The 16,867-nt window shown below is 44.6% G+C and overlaps 1 protein-coding gene across 1 annotated transcript in view; it reads left to right on the top strand.

The window, feature by feature from the left end:
• Positions 1-10,338, top strand: part of CCDC68 (coiled-coil domain containing 68) — a 48,795-nt gene extending 38,457 nt beyond the window's left edge. Inside the window, exons 10-12 of the mRNA XM_044431048.1 lie at positions 581-664; positions 3,475-3,551; positions 9,878-10,338. Of these exons, the coding sequence (XP_044286983.1) occupies positions 581-664; positions 3,475-3,551; positions 9,878-9,917 (201 nt within the window). The 3' untranslated portion in view covers positions 9,918-10,338. The remainder of the gene's footprint in view (positions 1-580; positions 665-3,474; positions 3,552-9,877) is intronic.
• The last annotated feature ends 6,529 nt before the right edge of the window (positions 10,339-16,867 follow it).

Below are 16,867 nucleotides of genomic sequence, written 5' to 3'. Positions count from 1 at the left end.
AAACCAATTTAGAATGTCTTCAATCTTTTTGGGGGAGTGTTAGGTACGTATTTTGGGTTTGTTAGGTGTGCTGTGGTACTATGTGATACTGTTTTGCTCGAAATGCAGGTTCTTAAGAGAGTTAGAAAAAGGTTGTGTGAGAATAGCCAGGAGTTGCTTCCTAAATCATCTCTGATTAGTAGAGAAGTCTTGCTTAAGTGGAAGGAATGGATTTGGTGATTGGGTGGCTGCTAGCATGCACCTTTCTTGTTCAGGTGAAGCTGGAGATGTACATTTTGTGGTTTGAATTTAGCCAGTGATGTCTGAATTTTGCAGCTGGCTGACAAAGTGGGGATGTTGCTATCAGGAAAGCTGAGCTGCTTTAAATGCCTTCCCCACTTTTCTGGGTGCTCGCTTTTTTTCTGTTGCTCCGATCAACACACGCCTTGTGCACCACTCCTCACAAACAAGTGGAGAGCGTAGAGATCTACCCAAAGAGCTACCTCCCACGCAGGGGAATCTCCTAGTTTCATGGTTGTGGTTTAACGAAAACCGCACCTAGCAATTTTTGTGACTCCTTTTCTTCTCCAAATGATTTTAGATTGAAGAACTGAACAACGAACTAAAATACCAAGATGAGAGAATAGAACTCCTGAAAGAAAAGATCGAGATACTCCAAGCAAAGGTAAAGGGGTGGCCGAGTCACAGGAACTCTGGCCTGGGTGGCTTCGGATGAGGGGGGATGATATTATTATTATAACATTATAACATTTCTATGCCGCCCCTTGCCGAAGCCTCGGGGCGGCTTACAACACAATAAAATACATTGAAATACAATAGAACATAATAAATTACCATTAAATACAAAAATACAAAAAATACACTGAGTTACAAATACAAAATTAAAATTATCAGTATAAAATAAAATAAGTAAATAAAAATATAGGAGGAGAAAAGAGAAGGAAGAAGAAGTTGCCCTGGCCAGATCATATATTTTAACAATTAAAATGATGTTTAAATAAAAAGGTCTTTACCTGGCGCCGAAAAACCAGTAACAACGGTGCCAGGCGGACCTCTTTGGGGAGTGAATTCCATAGGTTGGGCGCCACCGCAGAGAAAGCCCTCCTCCGAGTACTTACTCTCCTAATTTCTTTCATGGAGGGTTCCCGGAGAAGGGACTCTCCCGCAGATCTCAAAGGGCGGTCGGGCATATACGGACGTAAGCTCCATGGGACACTTGCCCCCAGACACCCCTGCTGCCCAAACTGCAGGGCAAAACAAACCAATTTGTCCTCCAAACAAAGTTCAAGGGGAGTAGTGTTCATGCCTTGGTGTGAAACAGAGCATCCAGCAGCACTAAAGTGGCAGGGGTGTGACCCAGCCGGGTCTTGGTGCAGGTCGCTCCCACTCCTGGATGTTTCCCAGTTCCAGTGTAGCTCACAGAAGCGAAGCTCAATGCTTGAAGACTCTTGTGCAAAAAGCTGCATGAGGATTGCGTGTGAGCCTTGCTCTCTGGATGCACAAGGCCTTCTATCCTGGACCAGTGGGGTTTCAGTGTGTTGCTGCAGGCTGAAAGAAGCTCCAGGCCTTTATCTGGCTAACTGGGTTGTAGCACCTCAGATACAAAGGTTGGGGTTGGGGGATCCCAGAGTGCTAGTGGAAACCAGGCAGGGATCCCTATTGATCGATCGATAGATAGATTGATGACACTTGTATGCTGCCCCATAGCTCTTGGGCTCTCTGGATGGCTCACAACACAACAATATAAAATAAAACAATATAAAAACAATAAAAAAAATAAAATCAGTACATGTCATCATCATCATCATCCAAACAACATAAAAATGAATAGTTCCAATGGAAACAGGAGGCAAATGCACATACAGATAAAAGCAAGCAGTGAAAAAAGCCATAAAAAGCCATACATTATACTAAAAGTAGGGCATAGAGACTGAGCAATGGGGTGCCCCCTTAGAAAGGGCATTCCAGAGATGAGGTGTGGTAACAGAAAAAGGCCTTGTCCTTTTCCCCCTTACTTCATGGGTAGGTGGGGGGATTGAAACAGAAGGGCATCCAGAGAAGGTCTTAAGCGTCTGGTAGGGATATATGGAAACAGGCATCCCTTCAGATGTCCTGGCCTCAAGCTGTGGAGGGCTTCCTTTGTTAATGCAAGCATTTTGAATTGGGCCTGGGCGGCAACAGACAATGCGTGGAAGACTGTGGCAAGCCTGCATTCGTTCAAGTAGGAATGTGGCTGATTTAGACAGAGATGCCCCCAGAGAATGCCTGAACTCTGAAATGACCTCTGTGAAATGCAGCCCGGAGTTCAGGATGCACTTATTGACTTGCAGCTCTTAGAAACAGAGAAACAGAGTGAGTCAGAAGGGGTCTCCTGAGTCATCTAGTCTGACCCACAGCTCCAGCCAGCTCCACTCATGACACGCCTACCATGTGCATGTCCATCCTGTCTTTGAATGCCCTCACTGATGGGGCTTCAGCCACCTCCCGTGGAAGCCCATTCCACACCCTCGGAGTAATAACCATCTGGAAGTACTTCCTGGCATCCACCCGAAATCCTGGTTCCCAGAGCTTTGCTCCATTGGAATGCATCTGCCTTCCTCTGCAGGGGGGAAAAGTCACGACCCACCTCTGCATGGCCCCCCCTTGTGTGCCTGCGTGTCGCTAACAGGTCCCCTCTGAGTCTCCTTCTCTCAGGGCTGAAAAGACCCAGCCTCCTTCTAGGGCTTACCCTGCAAACCAGCCACCATCCTAGTGGCCCTTCACTGTATCTCTTGGATTGTCTTAAGTTTCTTGGATCAACACTCACGTTCCCACCAGTTTTTGCACTTCTCTGGTGATGCAGGAATTTTTCCCTGCAGCTTTAAAGTTTCAAAGTACATACAGAAAAGCCTTTGCTGTGAGAGAATATATTAGGAATACCATTGCAAAGCAGTCTTGAAATACACATTTTTGGCGCAGGTCTTGTTTAAATTACAGATTACTGCAAAAATAGGTTGCACAGACCCCTTTAGAGGGAACTTTGAGCCTTTACATGGTTTTAGAGTGCTTCGAGGGGAGACCCTCTCCAGCCCCCAAAACACCCCTTTCCTTGTGACTTTAGGAAGCATCCGACACGGTACTTCCTGCAACAGTTGTGAGGAGGCTGGGGCAAGGGGCGGGATTGGATGCCTGAGTCTACAACTTGGAGGGGGATTCCAATGAATCTGGCCCACTTTGGGATCTTGTGGGAGAAGTCTCCATGATTGAAATGTACATTTTCTAAATTCAGCATTTGGCCCTTGGCTAGAGAATCCTATGTCCTTGTAAGACTAGGCAAAGGGCAAACCTCTCTGTATCCCAATTGTTCCTTAGGTGAAAAAGTCTGCTATTATACAAACCGCTTGGATAAATGGGGTGGGTGAGGACACCTCTCTTCTCGCATTATTATGTGGCACTCAAATGAAGCAAGCTCACACATTTTTCCTATGCCTCCAGAACAAAGAACTGCAGTACAAAGTGGACTTCTACTCTGGCCAGTCAAAAACAAAGGTCTCCAAAGCAGTTTCTGCAAAGTAAGTCTCACTTTCCTTTCTGTTTTGTGGTGATTCAGAAACTTCATGTTAAGAATCCTTAACATATATCCTTTGGGAAGCGGACTTTTTCCATTCCTTGGCCCCGTCCCCTACCAAAACAACCTCTGAGCCAGTGCCAGCTCAGGACCCAAGTCAGGACGGCCACGTGTCCCCTTTTACAGAGACAGTCCTCTGCTTGAAGGGGTCCTCTATCAAAAGAACTGTTTTGTCCAATTCTAGTTCAGAGATAAGGGACCATAGTAACTGTTGTTCACCCACCATCAACACCTGGGCACACCTGGCTGCCCAGCTACATGCACGTACTGCCCAATCACTTTCTTCCACATTTTGGTGGCATGTGCTTCACGTGGGCTCTCCCACACTGGAGACATTCAAAAAGTGACTGGACAACCTTCTGGGTGCGACGGTGTAGACTGGTGTCCTGCAGCAGCAGGGGGTTGGACCCGATGGCCTTCATGGCCCCTTCTAACTCTACTGTTCTATGATTCCATTTAAATTATAATAATTCTGTATTTGCATAGATGCGCATGACCTTAAGTCACTGTCTTCATTTCGTTTTGATGCATATAAAGGGAGGCCATCTTAACTTCCACCAGTGCAGAAGTACCAAAACGTTGCTTAGGCTGAATGCCACCAGCTCTTTTGTCCAAGTTAGCCTGTGTCAGGGGATTCTGGGACCTTACAGGGCAGCCCTAAGTCTTAGGAACTCTGATCAGTAGCAAAGGAAAAGAGGCTCCAAGCCAGGACTTGCTGTTTCAAAGCCCTAAGCCTGGAATCTTTAACAGTAGCACGAACCAAGCTGAGAGCCTTGCTCTTACCACCAAGACTCAATTGGAATAAGTTACATACAGCACTTTTGATTGGGGGTAAGTCTGTTTTTTTTAAAGGAGGGAAAAGGAAAAGGGATAATATTCAAAACAGCCGAACCAGAGCAACAAACAACAAAACCGATCATATTTGTCCATACGAAGCAAGGCATGGGTCGTCCATAGAACAGGATCTCAAGGGAAACCATCCAGATCTACCACTGGGATGGAGAAATTAAAGCCGATGGCATTTCCCACCAGCCCCTGGTTTTATACGCAAAAGACTTTAGCTAATCAGAGGTGGTTTCTAGTTGCCAGTTGTGAGCTAGTGGGAAACAATTTGCTTTGACTTTTCTGCTCAGGAATGAAGTTTTGTCCAAATGCAGCAGGGTCCATTGAGTGAGAACTTTGCTGCAGCTTTGAAGCCTGGGATGGGCAAGACAATGCATTCAGGGACTGAGCAACTGCATACAGGGCTGAGCCTTATGAAATGGAACTTTACAGGCTGCTAAGACAAGGGGTCTGGTGAGGGCGGGGGAACAGATGCCTTGACAACACGTTTTCTCTTTCTTAGTAAAGAATATAATTTTTTCCTGATGATCAAATGAGGGTCTGTTACTTAGAGTTCCATCAGAGGTAGACACAAGAGGGTCAAAAATCCAGAATAGACTTCTATCAAGAAGCTCAGAATTTGTCAAGATAAGCCTGGAGGCAGATGTTTTGATACCAGATATCCTAAAAGGAAGTGTGGGTCAAGATAACCATGTACAAAAAGCTATGATGTTTTCATTTGGAGGCAGATAGAGACCTGTTCTCCCCTGCAGAGGAGGGCAGAATGCGCTCCCACAGAGCAATACTCAGGGAACCAAGGTTCAATTTCGATGCCAGGAAGTAGTTCCTGACAGTTAGAACCCCAAGGGTGTGGAATGGGCTTCCACGGGAGGTGATTGAGGCCCCATCAGTGAGGATGTTCAAGGATCGACTGGACATGCATATGGTAGGCATGTCATGAGTGGAGCCAGCTGGAGCCGGGAGTCAGACTAGATGGCCCGGGAGACCCCTTCTGACTCACTCTGTTTCTATGTTTCTGTAATTTTTTTTTTTTTTGGAATAAGTTTTATTTGAAATTATAATCCTAAAAAAAAAACAAAGACAAAAAGAAAATTACGAACAACATCCATCATCAAAAACATCGAGCCTGCTGGGTCAGCCCCCACACCCTTCTTTTTCCATTTATGATCATTTATTTTATTTTATTTATTTATTAGAACATTTCTAAGCCAAGTCCCATTTCTCTAGCCAATAATAAAAAGAGTCCCACGTTTGATAGAAGTCAGTATCTTCTTGCTCCTTCAGTGATAAAGTCAGTCTATCCATTTCTGCACAGTCCAGAATCTTTTTTAGAATCAGTTCATCAGTGGGTAGTTCCTCACTTTTCCAGTGTTGAGCAATATGTTTCCGTAAATTTGATGACTGTGGCAGCTAGTTCTGACTGGAGGCAGGCTCTTTCTGCATTGCTGGTGTGTGTACCTAACCATAAAGAGTCTTTTAAAATATAAAACAATTTGCTGGCGCTGCCCGTCTCTCTTGCGGTCAGACAACGAACAAGAGGGACTGCTTTTCGGTCCTCAGCATTGGCAGTGCAAAAGGGGCTACTCTAGTGAAGAGGGAGGCTGGGGGAAGGACGGTAGCCAGAACCAAGTCAGTGTTGAGGGGGATCCATCATTGCTGCTAAGCCAAGGGCCATCTCATATCAGATGCCACCCTTGGCTTGCGGCTCCTCCCTAAAGATCTTCTTACCTGTGGGAGGGAGGGACTGTGCAAGGCAGAACAGAAAAACCCCTGCATTCTACATTCTCTCCACCAACCCTAGCAAGGAAAGAGCAGGTGACCTGGACACCAAGTCCTGTTTTTTCAAGGTGAAGTGGCAGGACCTTTCAGAACTGATAGATTTCTTAGCTGTCACATGCTCCATTTGTAGGCACCCAAAACAGATACTCTTCTTGCTAAAAGACCATGGTTTATGTTGTCATTTCGGCTGGCCTTCTCCAGCAAACAGAAGCGGGCTGTTTTCCACAAATGCTATTTGAATAAAATAGACTTGCCCAATTGCAACACACTGGAAGCAGCCCGCAAGCTGTCGTTAAAATCCCCTTACGCTTGGCTTCCATTGAGAAAATGGAGGTGACAGAGATGGTCCCCAGGCCCGCCAGGTGGATGGCTGTTACATGCGTCTTGGCCTTTTGGCTCATGGTGTGTTTTCAGTGCCAGCTCCTCTGCTGAAGAAGATTCCAGCATTACGATACGTTGTTAGTCAGTCTAGAGGGCCACTATTTGAATTGCATCTTGCCCACCCTTCTGTCTGCCTCTTATAGAGCATGTGGGAGTCTGTTATGCACCAGCCACTTAGATTTACTCCTCTTCGTTATTAATAAGCAGTCCCATCTGCTTTGGAATTGTTCTGCTTTCTGGTATGGAAAGAAGGAGAAATGAGTTTTCTGGAGCATTTTGGGTGAAGAGGCTCAAAGAGGAGTTCAGAAATACTTGGCTGAAACTTCTGTTTCTGGCTGTCTAAAATACAGATCGGAATTACGAGACTTGACAGCAGAAAGCTGCCTCAGACCATTTTTGTTCAATACCTCGCGAGGGATGTTGGAAAAATCTGCAATGTGTTTGAATTCATTTGATTTCGTAGATTGCTTAAAAATCAAATGCGTTTGAATGACCTGTAGATTCCACAGTGGACTGGCTTTTCCCAAGTAGTGCAAGTTCTGGGACATGTGGAGTTTAAAAAAACCCAACACTTTCTGCAATGATATGCAAATTTAATTGTTAAAAAACAGGGGTGAGGAAACCTACACCAACCAAAAATGCTTATTTTCCCCATAAGCCTAAGCATGAAATACACGTGGGGGATTTGTGCTGTTTTGGAGTGCAAATTTGTGAACAAAATCTGAGTCCAAAAAATGGATGGATAACAGAATGAGAGTGACCTGGTGTTCCACAAAATGCAGACAAGAGTGCCCATTCCTCCCTAGCTGCCACCCATGCCCAGCATCCCCTGCTTGAGGAAGCCACACCTCTGGGCCTGTCTTTAGCCCAGCTGCTCATTAAATACATAGGCAGGACTTCCCTTCGTGCAGAGAGATGCTTTGCACCTGGGACCTTCTGCGTGCAAAGTGTGCTTGCAGTCACTGAGCGGTGTCCTTCTCTGTAACCTGAGAGTTTGTGTGGAAACCACTGGAAATTCCTCCATCGGACGCTTTTCCCTGCAACCACTGCTAGCACTCAAGAACTGCGTAGGGCTTGGCTAGATATTTGGTCACACCTTCCAGTGGACCCTCCTGCGTGTCCTTGTACGGGGCATTCTGCATCGCTTCCATGAGGCAAGGCCTCCAGTGCACACGGTGCCACAATACCATGCTGCACATCTCGGGATTTTTTCTGACATTGAGTTCAGGTTTAGGATCAGCCGGAGGGCGAGTGTCTTGGAAGGCTCTGCTGTGGTACAGCGACTCTCCACATGAGGGGGCCAAAGCACATGGTTAGTGGCTCTCAGATTTTGTGCTGCTCCTCCTGGGTGGAAACATTTCCTCCTCTTGATTACTGCCAGATCTGAATTATTCTTGAGGTCCTTCTCTTGACTTATGTCCTACCTTTCTACCAAAATAATGGTACTCAACCTCAGAGCCAAGCTACAGGGAAGGATAGCATTCCTCAGTCAGGACCTGGTCTGCTTTTAGTTGCGGTAAGGGTAGGTGGGTGGCATTTTGCATGTCCGGGGTGTGGCACAGCTTCTCCTACATGTGAACTTGGTGAGGGTGGTTTGTTAGGGTAGTCAACAACCCTCCAGAACCATATAGTAGTCCACAGTTTGTGGATGGCTTGTCAAACACTCCAGCAACCCGACCTTCCTGATTTTGGACATCATGGGAGGCTTTGCTGAACCTTTGTTGCACCCCAGATAGTCAGACTGCTGGCCACTGCCCCCACAACTCCTGCAGGGAAATTAACCCAGAATGGCCTCATGTTACATGTGAACCAGGCCATGGGCTAACATCACACTGAACTATAGTTTGCTTAGCTATTTCACAGGGAGGAGTCTCCTTTGGCAGGTAAGCCATAGTGTCCAAGAGTAAGGAGGGTTTGTTGGATAAGCCTTCTCCTTTACCTAGTCACTGTTTCATAAAAGCTGTCGGGCATTGTTGAAGGTACAGGCAGGACAGAAGAAGCATAGGATGGAAAGTCAGAGTATTGATATTACTTTTTAGAACCAGTATATTTTTGTGATGTATCCCAGTTTCAAAAGTAAAAGGGGAAATGGACACATTGCTTGGCCAATGGGAATAAAGGAAGGAATGATGGATCTGTGGCTAAGAAGGTCAGGGCAGTAGAGGGCAAAGACTAGATATGGCCACAGTAGCCAGAGAACTCCATGGTGTTTCTATACCAACAGTGGTAAAATGGGTCCAGATGACTGGAGAAGTTGTGGTGAAGTGTGGAAACATTAGAACAGCTGGTTGATTCTCCCTGCGAAAACCATAGCTTCCCATGTTGGGCAAACCCACCCACTTACTGTTCACCCCATGGCTTGTACTAACCATAGTCAAGAACCTGCACCATGGTTTGTGCTGTTTGCTAGAGCTAGATGGACCCATGGTTTGATTCAGTGTAAAATAGAAATGTGGGAAGTGCTCTTTCTTGCCCATAGTTCCACATCTTGACATTTCAGAAGGCAGCATGGGACACTCTCCATCCTTCATTTTTTGCATATCCTCAAAGGTCCTCAAAGCTATAATGACTTTGAGGACTATCTTCAAAGCTATAATGACTATTCTCAAAGGTCCTCAAAGCTATAGAGCTACTAAGGAAGCTGCAGAATGACATGTTCAAATCTGGGTGTCTCACCAAAAAGGGGGATGAAAGAGATGTACAGAAAGTGTCTTTCACAGCTCCAGGCCCCAATTCCCGAAAGTTATTGATTGGGGGAATTACGCCTTACTTGTTAAACACCTGAGGCTCTTGAGGGGAACAGCAAGCAAGGCTGTCCATGCAAGATGTTTATCAAACCAAAACAGACAAATATTTTATTCTGCAAGCAAAAGCAAAACAAAAAGGACAAATGCAGATGATAAACCATGTACAAAAGAAAGGAAGTCTTCTTGTTTAACCAATTGTTACATCAGCCTATGGCCATGCAGTTATGGCCATGGACATACATAAATTGGACAACATGAAAATACGGCCATTGTTCTAATAGCTGTATATTTTAAAATTGCCCTGAGAAAATGGTTGCACTAGCAAGTGTTACTAGCTTGCCTAAGTCTTTGTTCCTGCTGGCAAAATAAATTGCACTAGGGGATGAGCACATTGCCTCCTTCCCATGGAACAGTGGTTCGTAAGTTCTCCTCTGACGCTGGCCCAAGATTAGCTGCCACAAGCTCTTTTTGCTTATTTGCAGGGACGGAATTGTTGATTTGCAGTCTTCTTGTTTCCTAGGATGGATCAAACGTCACCCTACACCAGACTACGCAAGTGAAGCAGCCCTTCAAAGCAAGGGCCTTTCTTGAGGATCCTGCTGTTTGTTGATATCATCTGAGCAATTCTGTTGGAAATATCCAGCTCATCACAGCACAGAAGGGATCCTGGGATGGCGTTTGGAGGAAGGGGCAAAATCAGATGTGGTGGAAACCTTCTTTTTTTAAGTTATAGACAATTATTCAGTGGTATTGCTGCTGTTTGCACAACTGATGAATGCACACTGCCTTCTGAGCCAATTCATCCATACAGAACAAATTCCCACCAGCAAATTCTGTGTGCACATCACTCTACATGGAATACTATTTAGTGAAACTGATGCTGAGCCCCCCAAAGTTATCTCAAGCATGTGATACACCCCTGGAAGCTGAACAGGCTGAACCTGGGTCTGATGGACACACAACAGGCAGATGGGTTTGATGGTGCTTCTCACTCACCAGGCGCCCCTGGGGACGGCGCTTGCATGTCCAAAAGCAAACTCTCTACCTCTCACCAGCTAGAACTGAAGCGGTAGTGGAGATGGAGGGGTGAAAAACCTATTGTTCCTACTGGACACACAAGTTTCCTAAACTAAGACTTCAGCATTTTAGCATGGTGCAGCAGAAAACCAGCTTCGGTGCTCCGGTTCTTACTGCCTCTGAAATGCAGCCTTCTTGTTGCAATGTGGGGATAATAATGACTCGTGTTTATTGTGAATGTGTCTAGCAGAGTTCAAAAGAATCGAATGTGTGCTATAGGATGGCCTTCTGGAAGAGATGCATCTGATATTCCAGATTGCTACCTTCAAGAGGGAGCTAAAGAAGACTCTCTTCCAACAGGCCTTCCCACGCTAGTTTTATTTCATATGTTGCTTTCTTGTCAAAATTTTAATTACTGTTGGTTCTAATCTCTTGTGAACTGCCCAGAACCTATGCACGTGGGGTGGTATGTAAAATATTGGAAAATAAATATACAGTCTCTTGTGGAGCGTTGAGTTGATGGTACAGGAAGTACGTGGGGTGTGGAATTGTCTGCATCCTGATTCAGGATTAGCAGAACTTTTCTGTGAATCGCAAGAGTCAAAATGCCTCCATGTAGGCTCTGTTGTATGTTGATACACAAAGAAAATATTACAAAGACATCCCAAGCCCCTTGTCCTAAACACCGTGGCATTTCCCAGGAGGATCTTGCTGCTGGGCAAAGGGGTGGGATGCATGGGAGGCAGCTGGGATGCTTAAAAGTGGAGACCTTATCTAATTGGGGCACTGTAAGAATTGCAGACAATGCATGTAAGTGCTTCAGATGCGCACATACATTTGAGCTAAGCTAGAACTCTCAAGTCCGTCACTCTTCATAGGTGGGGATGCTGGGGATATGCAATGGGGCAAACTGTGGCCAAACTATGGTGGCCTTGCCACTGGTGGCAGCGTTGCTCCAGGCAGCCATCATGTTTCTTTCCTGTAATTCTCCTATTCTTGATAGCTCTGCATACCATTAGGGCTGCATGGAACTTCCACGTCCCTCGACAGTGTTCTGCATAAGGCAGTTGCTGGGGACAGTCGGCACCCAGTCAGCTGAAACCAGTCCTTTCTTACAGGACGGCAATGCTAGCATTAGAAACGGACAATGCAAGGAATGTTTCCAAGGCACTCAGTACAGCAAAGAATGGAGAATATCAGTATTTACAGCCTGTGCATTGGATGCCTTGTAAGTCCAGCCTTCAGCTGAGTCCAGACTCCACGACCGCTCTGGGATAGGCCAAGCTAAGAGAGCACCATCCATACATGCGTTTCTGCACAGTGCGTATTTCACAGTCTTTGGATGTACCTTAGAGAGCCACTGGCGACCACCATGAGTTGAACAGGTCCACCCTGCTTCCCATTGGATTTTTCAGCAGCACCTGCCAGTTCCAAAGAAACTGTCTGGCCTCTTGCCAAGGGGACATTGGATATTTAACTAGACTCCATTTGAAATTAATGAACTGCAACATATAAATGGATCATGTGAACCTCCTCAAATAATCCCCCTTACTGAACTTCTTTCTGGAAACATCAAGTGTAGATTTAACTAGTGCTATGGAACCAAGACTCAGAGTCTGATGCAAGCCTAAGTAATGTGTATTTATTTCTAGACCGCCCCAAAGCTGAAGCTCTCCGAGTGATTTACATAAGCACCCCTGGGTTTTATACAATAGAGTCCAACTTAGAGTACTGCCATTAAAATAAATGGAACTTGGAATGATCTCCCAACCAAGGGAGATCTGCCTGGTGCCAACACTGCCATCTTTTTGGCATCAGGTTCAAACTGCCCTCTGTTCCAAAGCATTTATTAACATATGATGGGTTATGTCAACAGTTTTAATTAGGTCTAGTATTGCTGAAATTGCTTTTGATGTTCAAATTGTTTTATACTTTTTGTATATTGGAAATTTAAGCTGTTTTTCCAATTTTCATATTGGAATTTTATTTGCTGTACTTGTATCTGTATGTTTATTGTATCCTTTGTGTTTTTGAAAAATTGTTGAGAACCATCCAGCAAGTTTCAGCTATTGCTCAGAACAGAAATAATTAAATAGAAGAACAATAATAAGAACTTAAGTTAGACTAACACTGGATATGATCCCTTGATTTCAGTGGGCCTATTCTAAGCATGACTAACTCTGGACCCAACCCCTACTGTACACTTGGGATGGCATTCTAGACTTACAACCAGACCAAGGAAGCCCCATGTTCAACTCACCAGGTGCTTCCATATTTACTTTGAAGAAGCTGTTACAGACTCCAGTTTTGAATGGGGCTGCTATGCAGATTCCCCAAGTTAAATCTAACATATTGTTCCTATTGTGTCACTCTCAGAGTTGTCTGTATCTTTTCAGGAATGGTTTTTTTTTAAATAGGATGCACAAAATTTAAACATACTCTGTTCACTTGCAGCTTTGGAATCACTATCTTTATTAAAGATTTACAAGCAACTCTCCTACACATTTGCTTGCACATAAGTTATTTAGTAGTCCCAGCAGGATACTTGCTGAGCTGCCCCCAGGAATTAGAAATATGGCAAATAAAAACATCAAATCGTACTGATAGCCAGCACAGCTGAATTTGGAAAACATATGGAAGTCAAATATACAAGCACTACACAAAACCCAAACAAACCCTAACAATATAATAGCCAAGTTTAGAACAGGTGCTCCAAAAGCAAATGTTATTATAAAGCACAGATTTCTTTTGCCTTATTTGCAAGAGCTCACAGAAAAACGGTATAGCAAATCCAGCCGTGTTCTTCAGGCCAAAGCTTGGAATCCACCTTTGGGGAACTGTAAAACCCTGTCTCAAATGAGACAGAAACTTTTAATTCTCCATTGGATGCAAATGAGATGACTATAATCAATGTAGTGCAAGGAGATCAACACAAGCAAAGCAGGACTATTCCATCACCTCTGCTGAGACAACAGCTGCCTTTGGCCCTTTCCAGTCATCCTCCACCTTCCGGCCTTCATGGTTTCCACCCCAGCTGTTCATGTTAAGAAGTACTGGTGCCTGAACATCCTTCTTTCCGATCCTTTGTTCTTCCTGCGTCATGTCTTCTAGGTTGTAAACCTGCAGGAGGGACTACCTACAGAAATTTTAGTGCTGCTCTGGAGGTTTTTTTCTTCTTTCTTTGGTGGAGTACAGAGAGAAAGATGCTTTAAATAAAACAAACGAACCCACTCCCAATGGATGTGCTCCCCAGACCTGGTTTCAGATCTTGCCCTTCGGCATCTCCCTATTTGGACCAGTCCACTAGGCAGCAAGATGACGACATCTGAAGATGGGGTGGAGGTGGGTGCTAATTTTCTATGTACAGGGAACTTTATGTATGGGTGATGAGTCAGTAAGCTCCAGCTTAGGCAGTGCAGCCCAGGCAGAGGAGGTTATCATCTTAGTGGGAACTGCAGTAGTATGACAAACTGATAGACTGCCCTTGGGAAATGCAGAACTTCCTTTAAAAATCAAAACGTCACTGTTAGTGCTAAAATACCTGCTGAACATGGGATGCGGTCACACTCACCTGTAGCATGTCGTAAAGGCCTTGCACTTTTCATTCTTTCACCCTCTACTCTGACAGCTCTTAGGAGAAAACAGAAACGCCTAGTTGGGCCTTCTCTGGGTGCATTTGGACAGCATGAACCCTCCAGGACATCACCCGGCTGTGGCATCCCAATTTTGGACCCATGCAAGTGCACCTCTCCACCCTTGCATAGGTTCAGCTATGCACATAGAAATGCCAAAAGACAAAAACAGCCTGCAGATTTGCACACATTTGGGTCAACCTTTTTAAAGGGGCAGTCAGCCCCTTGGCCACTTTGGCAGGGCTGCCACAGGCGGTGGCACAAGCAAGACCTCCAAGAGCAGCGAGAGACGGAGTGCGCTGCCCTGGCTCACGCCTTGCTCGTCGCTGGGCAGTGGGGCTGGTTATCTGGGTTCAGAAAATGGAACAATCAACTGTGGGTAGGACAGAGGGCCTTCTCTGTGGTGGCACCCCGACTGTGGAAAACACTCCCCTGAGAGGCTCGCCTGGTGCCAACGCTTTTTTCCTTTCGGCACCTGGTGAAAATCTTTTTATTTTCCCACTATTTGAATTGCTAATAGTCTTAATTGTGGTTTTATATTTATTATTGGATGCTGTGCTACTTTTATCTTATTTATTTATTTATTTATTTATTTGGAAAACTTATATGCCGCCCCATTCGCATAAGCCTCAGGGCAGCTTCCAATCCATAAATAAATACAATCTGTACAAATACACCAAATACTGGAGACATTCTTGCAAAATTTTTTAAAATCAATAAATAAAATCAACAATTAAAATAACATTTAAATTAAAAAGTCTTGGTCTGGCGCCGAAAAGCAAATTTGCCAGGCGGACCTCTCTGGGGAGTGCGTTCCATAAGTTGGGTGCTCTTATTATTGATTGATCTTATTGATGTTATCGTGAACCATCCCAAGACGTCCGTGATGGGACTGTATACAAAAGTTTTAAATAAATAAAAGTAAATAAACTCTACAAACCCAGAGTAGCTTGTTGGAAAAGAACAAGTCATTGTGGATAAAGCAGGCTGGGTTTGGAGGAGGATGTAACAATCAATCATGGCTACTTGCCCACAATGTTTATTTTATTTTATTTATTTATTAAAACATTTCTATGCCGCCCCTTGCCGAGGCCTCGGGGCGGCTTACAACATCAGATAACATGTTTGTCGTGTTATCTGAACCAAGTCATTGTTTAATGGCTACAATGAATACCAACCTCTCTCTCCCCCCCCCCCACCCCTCTCTCTCACACGCACACACACACACACAGATTAGGTACACACTCTTACTGATCTTTTCCTCCACAACACAAGAGTCTACTACTGGTTAAAAATGTATTATCTTTTAATTTTCAAAAGAACAGTGCAGAAATGAAATCACAGGATTATTTTCCCTGACCATATTATACAAACCCAGACACCAGTTAATAAAATTTGACAGAGTGCACGTGTATATAGCGGGATACCATTTTAAAGCCACAACTACTTTGATACACCAAAGTTATGACTGACACTGTTATGCTGGCATCACAGTCTACCAAGAGACGTATAATAAAAACTTCCACATTCAGGAGTGTAGATCTTTTAACATGAGCAGGGCTGCCGCACGGACCAACATTAAACATGCTTAGAGTAATCTTAACAGAAGGGAGCACACCCAAGCACAGAAGCAAAGGAAAAAAGGTTTTAAAAAAACAAACAATTGATCAACTAGAAGTTTGTTAGTGTTGAATGAGAAAGACAAAGGATATAAAATCTGAAAAGGATAGTTGCAATAAATATGCTCCAGAAAGGTACACAAAGTACCTTGCATTATATAGCTATGTACATGGAAAGCCCTATTGTATCAGGAGGAGGAGAATACAAGGACAGAAATGTTTCATATCGGATCCATTTAATGTGTTGGTATGAGAGTAAGTAGAATCTAAAGTAGAATATGGAAGAGTATAAAGGATGCCACCTGCTCTTCTCTAAGTGGAAAGAGAGAAGAATGGAAGAGAGGTGTGTGTTAGCACACACATACACATGTGCATAAACACACAATGTACTGCTTAGAAGGACCTAATCTCCACCTCCAGAACTTGTCCTGGGCAGATGATGTGAGGTGGGAAAGGCTTGACAAAACAGCAGTATAGTCAAAATGAAAGGGAGGTAACTTAGAGAACATTCCCCTTTCCCTCTGTTCTACATGCATGGATGTTTCTTGGTGCAGTCTTAGCCCCACTGAAATAGCAAAGCTCTGCCCACTTCTCAGAGTCTTGATGTTAATTCTGCCTCCTCTCTCTGCAATGACATGCTCTTCTTAATCTGCTTCTGTAACAGCAGGTCACACAGCTTGATTCAGACTCATGTTCCTTGGTTTGACCTTCAGGAGAATGCACAAAACCCCCAACTGTCTCGGAGACGTGAGCTCAGAAGATCCATAATTGGCTCGCATGTCTGCAGTTCCCAGTGTGGAAATGCTCAGGGTGGCAAACAACAGCCCTGGGTTCTTTCAGAACTCACACAATTTAATCCTGGACCGCTATTTACTCACTGGGAAAGTGAGACTTCAAGGGGTAAGCTTTAGCAACACAGCATCACATGAAGTGTCACCTGAATGCTTGGTAGAGCTGAGATAGAAGGTCTCTTAGATTAATATGCAAATATACATTTAATAAGAGATTGAGCTTTTCTTGAGAGCGCACCGATCCAGCATCATTCTGAGAACCCCACATCTTTCCCCACCCAGGACCACTGTTGATTTTCTCATATGAACATGGCTGGGTTCATGTTTGGTCCTCCAAGGGGCTCCTCCATGCAGTGGAAGATGCCCTTCCAGGGCAGCCATAGCAATGCATAATCCATGGTTGCTGCAGTCTGTCAAGCTTGTGAAACTACCTTGGAGGGATGCCTTGGAC

The sequence above is a fragment of the Varanus komodoensis genome, unplaced genomic scaffold (genome assembly GCF_004798865.1).
Source record: "Varanus komodoensis strain SLA01 unplaced genomic scaffold, ASM479886v1 scaffold22, whole genome shotgun sequence".
Classification (NCBI taxonomy): domain Eukaryota; kingdom Metazoa; phylum Chordata; class Lepidosauria; order Squamata; family Varanidae; genus Varanus; species Varanus komodoensis.
This window is presented reverse-complemented; position numbering and strand designations above follow the sequence as displayed.